At 40.5% G+C, this 12,743-nt stretch overlaps 1 protein-coding gene across 1 annotated transcript in view; it reads left to right on the top strand.

Moving 5' to 3' along the window:
• Positions 1–12,743, top strand: part of LOC109878137 (CAP-Gly domain-containing linker protein 4) — a 95,465-nt gene that overhangs the window by 38,265 nt on the left and 44,457 nt on the right. The window contains exons 10-11 of the mRNA XM_020470351.2: positions 6,746–6,928; positions 7,342–7,476. Of these exons, the coding sequence (XP_020325940.1) occupies positions 6,746–6,928; positions 7,342–7,476 (318 nt within the window). The remainder of the gene's footprint in view (positions 1–6,745; positions 6,929–7,341; positions 7,477–12,743) is intronic.

Below are 12,743 nucleotides of genomic sequence, written 5' to 3'. Positions count from 1 at the left end.
ATTCTACCCAGAATGGGTTCCAAAGGCTTATCATACACTACCAGTCAAACGTTTGTACACACCCACTCATTCAAGGGTTTTTCTTTATTTTTCCTATTGTCTATTTTCTATATTGTAGAATAATTGTCAAAAATATGAAATAACACATTTGGAATCATATGTTAACCAAAAAAGTGTTAAACAAATACATTTTATATATATTGTAGAGTTTAGATTATTCAAAGTAGCCACCCTTTGCCTTGATGACAGCTTTGCACATTCATTCTTGGCATTCTCTCAGCCAGCTTCACCTGGAATGCTCTTCCAATAGTCTTGAAGGAGTTCCCACATTGGCTGCTTTTCCTTCACTCTGCGTTCCAACTAATCCCAAACCATCTCAATTGGGTTGAAGTCAGGTGATTGCGGAGGCCAGGTCATTTGATGCAACACTCCATCACAACTCCTTCTTGGTCAAATTGCCCTTACACAGCCTGGAGGTGTGTTTTGGGTCATTGTCCTGTTGAAAAACAAATGATAGTTCCACTAAATGCAAACCAGATGGGATGGCGTATCGCTGCAGAATGTTGTGGTAGCCTTGCTGGTTAAGTGTGCCTTGAATTGTAAATAAATCACTGCCAGTGTCACTAGCAAAGCACTATAACACCACCTCCATGCTTCATTGTGGGAACCACATATGCTGAGATAATCCGTTCACCTGCTCTGCGTCTCAAGCAAATCTCTTCTTCTTATTGGTGTCCTTTAGTAGTGGTGTCTTTGCAGAAATTCGATGGCCTGTCTCATTTGAACCGTTGATGTTAAGATGTGTGTGTTACTTGAACTCTGAAGCATTTATTTGGGCTGCAATTTCTGAGGCAGGTAACTCTAATGAACATATCCTCTGCTGCAGAGGTAACTCTGGATCTTCCCAGAGTGTTTCATCTGAACATATGACATTCTCCCAATCTTCTTCTGGATCATCCAAATGCTCTCTAGCAAACTTCAGACGGGCCTGGACATGTACATGCAGGACATGCAGGTCATTCAATAGGCCCCCCCGTGTGGTTCTGGGATTTTTGCTCACCGTTCTTGTGATCATTTTGCCCCCACGGGGTGAGATCTTACGTGGAGCCCCAGATCGAGGGAGATTATCAGTGGTCTTGTATGTCTTCCATTTCCTAATAATTGCTCCCACAGTTGATTTATTCAAACCAAGCTGCTTACCTATTGCAGATTCAGTCTTCCCAGCCTGGTGCAGGTCTACAATTTTGTTTCTGGTGTCCTTTGACAGCTCTTTGGTCTTGGCCATAGTGGAGTTTGGAGTGTGACTGTTTGAGGTTGTGGACAGGTGTCTTTTATACTGATAACAAGTTCAAACAGGTGCCATTAATACAGGTAACGAGTGGATGACAGAGGAGCCTCTTAAAGAAGAAGTTACAGGTCTGTGAGAGCCAGAAATCTTGCTTGTTTGTAGGTGACCAAATACTTATTTTCCACCATAATTTGCAAATAAATTCATAAAAAATCCTGCAATGTGATTTTCAGGATTTTTTTTCTCATTTTGTCTGTCATAGTTGAAGTGTACCTATGATGAAATATTTTTAAGTGGGAGAACTTGCACAATTGGTGGCTGACTAAATACTTTTTTGCCCCACTGTATGTTAATTGAGCTTTCTGATGTTTTGAAAATGGCACCCTGCACTTTCACTGGCTGTTGTCATATCATCCCGTTAACGGTATTTCAGCCCAAAGAGGTTAAACAAGGCTTATGGAGACTTGCAACAGCTTATGGAGAAAGACACCAAACTTGACCTCAATTCTATTACCTTGTCTGACTATTGGAGGAAAGGCCTAATCCCCAGAGGACTCCGTATTATGAAGTTTCCAGCTAATGAAGCACAAGGTAAAACTGAATTTAGAGAAAAATGGGAGGCTATTCTCAACAGGTGTTATTTTGACCTAATGCTACTTCTAATATAAACATTTAAAAAGGACAGACAAGTAGTCCAAACAGAAATGGAATTAGTAAAAACGGAAAATCACACAACAGCGACAATTCTAACAAAGCACAATGTGATACGATCTTGAAAGTAGACTCTTGCGATGGCAAGGTCTTTGCCTGGAGAAAACCAACCCACAAGAATTCAGAATCGCATCCGCAGAGGAAGACTTGATCTGTTTCTTTCAACTTTCCAAGAGGTGACGATGAGCATCACCCCAGACACTCAGAGGCCAGCTCCTCCCAACATTTTTTAGACAATGAAGAGGAGCCACACAGGTTCCTCAACGAGAGAGGGAGAGGACGCGGAAGCGGCTAACATGGAGGGGGGAGGAAGAAACCAAGACAATCCAACCACACGGAGCAGGACCAGAACAAGCCTGTGATCAACATTTCTGGAGAACCCCTTTCTGATGATTGTGTTAACGGTCTTGTCTAAAGGACTGTCCTTTGCACACACATACTCAACTAATTCATTAAATTCAAAGATTGACCTATTTTGCAAAACATCTATCCAACTACAGACACCAGTGTCTCAGGTCAGGTAGTTTCTGTGCCCTCAAAACACATTTTAAGCCCAAGTCCACATTTTGTCCCATCGTCCAGAATGCCACACTAAATACACTTGCCAAGAAAGTGCATTTTGATGTGGAGAATCTGTTTAAAGGTCAAATTGACTCTAACCAAACACAACGTAATATTTCTAAGACATAGAGGAATGCAGTTCAATCATTGTCCAAAAATGGACGGTTTGTGGTTAAAAAAAGCAGACAAAGATGGTGTTACAATAGTTTGGTAAAGACAAATATGTGACAGAAGCCTACCGTCAATTAGACAATGATGAATTCTACCAATCTCTTACCTTCATACCCTACAGAGGACCTAAAAACGGAATAGAAAGGGATCCTCACAGAAGCTACATTTCAGACAATGAGTTCAAATTTATTTTCAATGGCAGTCCGCGTGTGGCTTCTTTTTATCTTCTTCCAAAAGTCCACGAGAATCTTGAAAACCCCCCAAGCAGACCAGTCATTCGTGGTAATGAAAGTCTGACAGAACCCATCTCTAAGGACATTGATTACTTTAAGCCTTTTCTGCCATCACCCCCAGCCTATCTTCAAGATACCACAGATGTGTTGAATAAAATGAAGGAATTGAACAATATGGGTACAGCTTCCTTTTTAGTCAACATGGATGTGGACAAGGAACAAGGATTGGCAGGTATGCACCATTTCTTGAGTACCCGGCCTGAGACCCAGATGCCTCCTGCATAATTCATTGTCTCACTGACTGAATGGACTTAATATCCTTGTCTTTCAGGACCATATTTTTAAACAAGTCAAAGGATGTGCCATGGGAGCATGCTACAGCCCTTCCTACGCTGGTTTGTACTTGGGTAATTGTGAAAATGACTTCATTTTGGATTCTTCTAATAACCAGTTCTTTGACCGGATTATATGTTTGGGACTCTATATTCATGATGTTTGCCTGTTCTGGTCCGGCTCAGAAGATTAACTTATTTCCTTCCACCAATAACAGCATTAACCCTAACATCAAACTAACTATGGAGTACAGCAAGGATAACATAAATTTTTGGGACTTTGACAAACATGTCAAAGGTTGTTTGCACACATCAATCATTAGGAAACCTACAGATGGGAATATCATTCTGAGGGTAGACAGCTTTCACCCCAAAAGGCTAAAAGAGAACATTCCATATGTCCAATTCCAGTCCTCAGAATTTGCGATCTGGAAACAGAGGGTTAATGCTGTTACAGTGTCAAATCTGCTGAATTGGAGAATCACTTCTTGAATCGTGCCCTGAAATATACAGGTATATGGGCGGGACGACATGAGAGAGAACTTGTTGCGTAGGGGACTGCCTTGTGATACATCAGAGAGAGTGTACTTTGTTACAAAATAGAGCACTGAAGCAGAGATCATTAAAAAGAATTGGAGAATCATCCAATGCGATACACTACTACGCCAAGTCTTCCCAGAGCCACCAGTAATAAGCTTTAAGAGATGTCCTACCCTAAATGACAAATTAGTCCACAGCTATCTTCCTGGTGACTCTCAAAAAACTTTGCTAGATCACAAACCCAGGGTCTCTTTTAAATGCAACCATTGCAGAAATATTTCACAGAAAAAGTTTTTTGTTGACACAGCTTCTAAAATATCAAGTCAAGCATTTAATTAACTGCAAAACCACTGATGTCATCTACAGATTGGAATGTCCACAGTGCAAGGTGTTCGACATTGGACGGACAAAGACCGCCTTAAGACCGCTTAGCGGAACACAAGTATGTCATACAGGTAGGCAATAAAGACGACCCCATGGCAAGGCACTACAATTCCTTACACCATGGCAACCCTGCCTCCCTACAAGCTATGGGTATTGATCATGTTCCGGCCTCAATTAGAAAAGAGGACCGTCTTAAACAGCTAAATCAATGGGAGCGTTTTTGGATTTACAAACTACAGGCCACTAAGTACCCTGGTTTAAATGAAGATATGGATTTCTCACCTTTCCTGCGGAGTCGTGATAGATCCATTTCCTGTCATCTAGTGGACATTTTGCTCTATTGCCCTCAGCTATGTTTAGACTGTTGTTGTCCATGTTTGCTGTGTTCTAGTGTACTATGGAATAGATGGCTCTCCTATTCTTGGCACTTTGCCCAGTCATATGTAAGGTTAGGAATACCTTTCCAGGCGTTTTGCTTGTAGCTGAATTTTTTTGATAACATATTTACAGTATTTCACTTTTTAATGTGTATAGTTTTGCTAACTAGGTGTTGTCCAATCTATTTTGTAACCACTCCCTCTTCAAATTGGATCTGATTAGACAAATCTGTTCAAAAGGGGACATTGTATTAACATTTCTTTGTACTCCCTGACGGTCATACAGTTGAAATGCGTCAGATTTTTAAAATCTCTCTGGGATAGGGGGCAGTATTTTCACGTCCGGATGAAATGTGTGCCCAAAGTAAACTGCCTGCTACTCAGGCCCAGAAGCTAGGATATGCATATTATTAGTGGATTTGGATAGAAAACACTGTGAAGTTTCTAAAACTGTTTGAATAATGTTTGTGAGGATAACAGAACTGATTTGGCAGGTGAAACCCCGAGCACAATACATCCAGGGAAAACATTTTTGATGTCAATCGGTTTTCAATGGCAAGCCCGTTTTAATAGAAATATGCTTGTAGTTCCTATGGCTTCCACTAGATGTCAACAGTGTTTAGAAATTGGTTGATGTTTTTCCATAGAGTAATGAAGAAGTAGCCCTTTCCTTTCTGGGAGTCGAGCCAACTGGACTCTTTTGTTTGGGGCGCGCGACCTGAAGCTCGCTTCACTTTGATTTTATCCGCTATTGAACACAGTTTATCCCGTCTTAAATTTGATCTGTTATCTACTTTTTAAAATACCTAAAGTTGGATTAGGAAAGTTGTTTGAAATGTTTGGTCCAATTTCACAGGTAATTTATTAGATAATTTGTAGTCATGTTGGGCGAGTTGGAACCAGTGTTCTTTCTGAATCAAACGCGCCAAATAAATTGACACTTTGGGGATATAACGACGGAATTAATCGAACAAAAGGACCATTTGTGATGTTTATGGGACATATTGGAGTGCCAACAGAAGAAGATCTTCAAAGGTAAGGCATGAATTCTATCGTTATTTCTGAGTTTTGTGTTGCGCCTGGCGGGTTGAAATATGATTGTCATGTGTTTGTTTGTTGGGGTGCTGTCCTCAGATAATAGCATGGTTTGCTTTCGCCGTAAAGCCTTTTTGAAATCTGACACGGTGGCTGGATTAACAAGAAGTTAAGCTTTATTTTGCTGTATTGCACTTGTGATTGTATCAAAGTTAAATATTTATAATAATTTTATTTGAATTTGGTGCTCTGCCATTTCACCGGATGTTGTCAAAACGATCCCACTAATGGGATTTGATACATAAGACGTTTTTAAACCTTTGTTTCCGTTGAATATGTCATACAAATAAAGGCATTTTAATTAATTATATGAAGAGTGCCTTGGTCCTCCTTTCTTTTTTGAAACCTATGTTTAATTTTATCTCTGGGACCCTCAGGATGACAAATCAGAGCAAGATTACTGAATGTAAGTACATTATTTACCTTCAGAGGTGAATGTATCAAACCAGTTGCTGTGATAAAATGTTTTATTGTTGTGCAATTTTCGCTGTAATAGATACTGTAAATTGGACAGTGCAGTTAGATTAATATCAATATAAGTTTTCTGCCCATATAAAACATGTCTATGTTCCGGAAAGTTGGCTGTTGTTTACAATATCATTCTAATCACATTATCGCATATTGAGCCACAACCGTACCGGTTTAAGGACAACGATAAAATGGATACAATGTCGATCCATTTAAGCAGGCTCTGAATTGCGTGCTTCATGGGACCCAGGGAATGATATAGCTCTCATGGCAGACATGATAGAAATGGATGGTTTGGTATTAAGATTGTAGGCACACACCCTGCTGTGTGATTTAGGGTGTAGAGAAAGAGCACTTCCTCTGTACGTGTCTTGCAAGCTTCGGTTGGAAGCTTGATGCACTGCTTGATCAAAGTGGTGTGCAGTGACTGATTTCTGGTAGTTTTCCTCAAGGCCTTACCACATTCATCTAAACATTGTCTTCTGATCGCATATCTTGTTTTTCCCATTTATATTATTTTGCTTATGGTGAATTATGAACTTTTACCTCTTCGCTAACTGTCCACTCCTTATTTTCCTCCCCCAGGTGCTCTCTCTCGTTCCCTCTCTTCCTCTTCATCCTCCCTGGACTCCAGACATGGCCTGACCGTGCAACCTCGGCCGTTTCCACGACAACGGCCTCCCGCAAGGCAGCGGCGGGAACGGCTTCAGCCCAGCTCCAAAACCATGCCCCCTCCGACCCGGTCTAATCCCAGCCCCAGCCTCATTGGTACTGCACTCTCGTGTCATAATTTCAAACCAATGAAATCCACCTACGTTGCTTTGAGTGATATCCATGTACCTTATATGGTGGAACCAGTTTAAAGTCGTAGAGGAGCCTTCATTTCGCTCTCTGATCCAATTATTAGTTAGTTACATTGACAATTGAGAGTCACATCGATTAGTGAGCTCTTGCGCAGTATAGCCGATAATTACTTTAGTATTGACCTTGAGGCCATGGTAATGTTGAGAGCTGAAGTGACTTATTATTATGTCCAGGAAGGTGCTTGAATAATAAGTCATAATTATGATGGTGGCATTAGTGAACATGATGGTGATTATTTGAATGGCTTCCCTGATGTTACAGCTGCTTACGGTGTTGGTAAAAGCATTCATATTCTCTCTCCCCCTCCCATGTTCCAGTACCCCGGAGCCGGACTCCCTCGGCCAGTAGCTCCGTGTGTGACGGGCCCGAGGTGCGCCTAGGGGAGAGGGTGTTGGTGGTGGGCCAGAGAACCGGGGTGGTCCGCTTCTACGGCAAGACCAACTTTGCCCCAGGTCAGATCACTGTCTATTCCCCAAACCCACTACACACATCATGCTACATCCACTGGTAACCATGAGAACTGGCATAATAACTACCATACTAACAGGGTTGCGGTCAATTATGTTTCAATTCAGTCTATACGGAAAGTGTTATGAAATGACGGAGTCACCCATGATTCACCAAACAATATTTTGAAAGAGGAAGTTAAGTATTTTAAGCATGTTTTCATATCAGTCTCCTCCATATCCACTATGACTCATGTGAAGGTCAAATTTCAGAGGAGGAACTTCTTGATGCAATTAAAGCCTTTAAGTCTAGCAAAACTCCAGGGCTGGATGGCATACCCGTGGAGGTATACAGTGGCTTGCAAAAGTATTTACCCCCTTGACATTTTTCCTATTTTGTTGCCTTAAAACCTGGAATTAAAATAGATTTTTGGGGGCGGGGGGGTTGTATCATTTGATTTACACAACATTTCTAGCACTTGAAGATCCAAATTCACAACAGTATCTCGGACCTGCCTGGTGTGTTCATTGTTCTTCATGATGCTCTCTGCGCTTTTAACGGACCTCTGAGACTATCACAGTGCAGGTGCATTTATACGGAGACTTGATTACACACAGGTGGATTGTATTTATCATCATTAGTCATTTAGGTCAACATTGGATCATTCAGAGATCCTCACTGAACTTCTGGAGAGAGTTTGCTGCACTGAAAGTAAAGGGGCTGAATAATTTTGCACGCCCAATTTTTCAGTTTTTGATTTGTTAAAAAAGTTGGAAATATCCAATGTCGTTCCACTTCATGATTGTGTCCCACTTGTTGTTGATTCTTCACAAAAAAATACAGTTTTATATCTTTATGTTTGAAGCCTGAAATGTGGCAAAAGGTCGCAAAGTTCAAGGGGGCCGAATACTTTCGCAAGGCACTGTATCCACTGGGATTTTTGCCCATTCTTCTAGGCAAAACTACTCCAGCTCCTTCAAGTTGGATGGGTTCTGCTGGTGTACAGCAATCTTTAAGTCATATCACTGATTCTCAATTGGATTGAGGTCTGAGCTTTGACTAGGCCATTCCTTAAACCAGTCGAGTGTTGCTTTAGCAGTATGCTTAGGATCATTGTCCTGCTGGAAGGTGAACCTCTGCCCCAGTCTCAAATCTCTGGAAGACTGAAACAGGTTTCCCTCAAGAATTTCCCTGTATTTAGCTCCTTCCATCATTCCTTCAATTCTGACCAGTTTCCCAGTCCCTGCCAATGAAAAACATCCCCACAGCATGATGCTGGGTTTGCCAAAAATCTCAGTTTTAGACTCATCTGACCAGAGTACCTTCTTATATATTTTTGGGGAATCTCCCACATGCCTTTTGGCGAACATCAAACATGTTTGCTTATTATTGTCTGGACACTCTTCTGTAAAGTCCTGCTCTGTGGAGTGTATGGCTTAAAGTGGTCCTATGGACAGATACTCCAATCTCAGCTGTGGATCTTTGCAGCTCCTTCAGAGTTATCTTTGGTCTCTTTGTTGCCTCGGATTAATGCCCTCCTTGCCTTGCCTGTTCTATAATTTTTGGTGGGCGGCCCTCTCTTGGCAGGTTTGTTGGTATGCCGTATTCTTTAAAATTTTTAATAATGGATATAATGGTGCTCCGTGGGATGTTCAAAGTTTCTGATATTTTTTTATAACCCAACCCTGATCTGTACTTCTCCACAACTTTGTCCCTGACCTGTTTGGAGAGCTCCTTGGTCTTCACCGTGCCTCTTGCTTGGTGGTGCCCCTTGCTTAGTGGTGTTGCCGACTCTGGGGCCCTTCAGAACAGGCGTGTGTATATATACTGAGATCATATGACAGATCATGTGACACTTAGATTGCACACAGGTGGACTTTATTTAATTAATTATGTGTCTTCTGAAGGGAATTGGTTGCACCAGATCTTATTCAGGGGCTTCATAGCAAAGAGGGTGAATACATATGCACGCACCACTTTTCCATTATTATTTTTTTCTAGAATGTTTTGAAACAATTTATTATTATTTTTTCACTTCACAAATTTGGACTATTTTGTTTATGTTAATTACATGAAATCCAAATAAAAATCTATTTAAATTACAGGTTGTAATGCAACAAAATAGGAAAACCGCCATGGGGGTGAATAGTTTTGCAAGGAACTGTACCAATACTTTTTTCGATATACTCAGAGGACTGTTATTAGCATGTTTTAACCACTCGTTTTTACTGAAACAGGGTCCAAGTGGTAAATATACAGATCTAGTCCATAAAAAAAAATTGGGACCTCTTACACTTCTGTGTTATGATGCAAAATGCGTAGCACATAGAATTAAAAAGGTGTTGTCGGATATTATTCATCCTTATCAGACATGTTTTTTACATGGATGATATTTTGGAGATAATGTAAGTACTGGAAACAATAGAACACTAATGAAAAACATGGAAAACCAGGCCTGGTATTCATAGCTGACTTTGAAAAGGCTTTTGATAAAGTTCTACTGGAGTTTATATATAAATGCGTGGCATATTTACATTTTTGAGAATCGCTTATAAAATGGGTTAAAGTTCTGTATAGTAAATAATGGCTACTTCTCAAAGTGTCGGAGTAAAACAAGGTTGTCCACTATCGGCATATCTATTTATTATTGCCATCGAAATGTTAGTTGTTTATATCCAACAATAATATCAAAGGGTTAGATATCTAGGGCATTAAAATAAATGTAATTGTAGGCTGATGTTGTCTTTTAAATCCATATTTTGGATCCCTCATAGATTATCTACTTTTTCTAACCTCTCTGGATTACAACCAAATTATAATAAATTGTACTATATTATGTATTGGATCACAAAAAAATACAACTTTTACATTATCGTGTAGTTTACCAATAAAATGTTCTTATGGTGATGTGGACATACTCGGTATACATATCCCGAAAGAGAGAAATTATCTTAATAGAAAGGTAGCAAAGATAGATAAGATCTTGCCTCCTTGGAAAGGAAAAACCTGTCTGCCTATGGAAAAATCACCCCGATTAACTCTTTAGTCATGTCCCAGTTTACCTATTTGCGTATGGTCTTGCTTATACCTGTTTTATTAATTATATGAGCTAAAAATATTAAATTTTATTTGAAATGTGAAGGCAGACAAAATTTAAAGGGGCCTATTTTTAGAATATGAATTTGGAGAGCTGAAATTCTTAAGTATTAAAGCGGTGGACTTCTCACTGAAGACGTCAGTCATACAAAAGTTATACTTAAATCCGAACTGGTTCTCTAGCAAATTAATAAGAATGTCTCACCCCATGTTCAAGAAAGGCCTTTTTCCCTTTATTCAGTTCATAACCTCTTACTTTCGGTTATTTGAAAATGAAATAATCTACAAAATATTGCTATTTTAAAAACAAGCCATAGAAAGTTGGTTGAAATTTCAGTTTAATCCACCAGAAAACACAGAACAAATAATGCAACAAATATTGTGCTTAAACTCAAAAAAAGGTATAATCTTTGTAAAGGATATCATAAATAGGACTTGTCAAATTATGTCACACATACAGCTAACTAATATGGAAATGTCTGCTCTACCCAAAATTACAACCAACTAATTGCAGCATTACTGCAAATACGGAAGAGGCAAGTGGAAGAGGGACCAAAATTGATTAAATAAAATGGTGATGAATGAAAAAAGTATACCAGTTTAATTTAAGGACCAAAAAAAATCACAACTTTGCCATATAAACTCAGCAAAAAAATAAACGTCCTCTCACAGTCAACTGAGTTTATTTTCAGCAAATTTAACGTGTAAATATTTGTATGAACATGACAAGATTCAACAACTGAGACAAACTGAACAAGTTCCACAGAAACCTAACTACCAGAAATGTAATAACGTGTCCCTGAACAAAGGGGTGGTCAAAATCAAAAGTAAGTCAGTATCTGGTGTGGCCACCAGCTGCATTAAGTACTGCAGTGCATCTCTTCATCATGGACTGCACCATATTTGCCAGTTCTTGCTGTGAGATGTTACCCCACTCTTCCAACAAGGCACCTGCAATTTCCCGGACATTTCTGGGGAGAATGGCCCTAGCCTTCACCTTCCGATCCAACAGGTCCCAGACGTCCTCAATGGGATTGAGATCTGGGCTCTTTGCTGGCCATGGAAGAACACTGACATTCTGTCTTGCAGGAAATCACGCACAGAACGAGCAGTATGGCTGGTGGCATTGTCATGCTGGAGGGTCATGTCAGGATGAGCCTGCAGGAAGGGTACCACATGAGGGAGGAGGATGTCTTCCCTGTAACGCACAGCGTTGAGATTGCCTGCAATGACAACAAGCTCAGTCCGATGATGCTGTGACATACCGCCCCAGACCATGACAAAACCTCCACCTCCAAATCGATCCTGCTCCAGAGTACAGGCCTCGGTGAAACGCTCCTTCAACAATAAACGCAAATCCAACCATCACCCCTGGTGAGACAAAACCGCGACTTGTCAGTGAAGAGCACGTTTTGCCAGTCCTGTCTGGTCCAGCAACGGTGGGTTTGTGCCCGACATTGTTGCCGGTGAGGACCTGCCTTAAAACAGGCCTACCATCCCTCAGTCCAGTCTCTCTCAGCCTATTGTGGACAGTCTGAGCACTGATGAAGGGATTGTGCATTCCTGGTGTAACTCGGGCAGTTGTTGTTGCCATCCTGTACCTGTCCCGCAGATGTGATGTTCGGATGTACCGATCCCCTGCAGATGTTGTTACACGTGGTCTGCCACTGCGAGGATGATTAGCTGTCCTCGCTGTCTTAGGCGTCTCACAGTACGGACATTGCAATATATTGCCCTGACTACATCTGCAGTCCTCATGCCTCCTTGCAGCATGCCTAAGGCACATTCACGCAGATGAGCAGGGACCCTTGCCATCTTTCTTTTGGTGTTTTTCAGAGTCAGTAGAAAGGCCTCTTTTGGTGTCCTAAGTTTTCATAACTGTGACCTTAATTGCCTTCTGTCTGTAAGCTGTTTAGTGTCGTAATGACTGTTCCACAGGTGCATATTCATTAATTGTTTATGGTTCATTGAACAAGCACTTGAACAATGCAGAGAGTATGCAAAGCTGTCATCCAGGCAAAGGGTGGCTACTTTGAAGAATCTCAAATATAAAATGTATTTTGATTTGTATAACACTTTTTTTGTTCATACATGATTTCATAGTTTTGATGTCTTCACTATTATTCTACTACTATGTAGAAAATAGTAAAAATAGAGAAAAACCTTTGAATGAGTA

The sequence above is a fragment of the Oncorhynchus kisutch genome, linkage group LG14 (assembly GCF_002021735.2).
Source record: "Oncorhynchus kisutch isolate 150728-3 linkage group LG14, Okis_V2, whole genome shotgun sequence".
NCBI lineage: Eukaryota > Metazoa > Chordata > Actinopteri > Salmoniformes > Salmonidae > Oncorhynchus > Oncorhynchus kisutch.
This window is presented reverse-complemented; position numbering and strand designations above follow the sequence as displayed.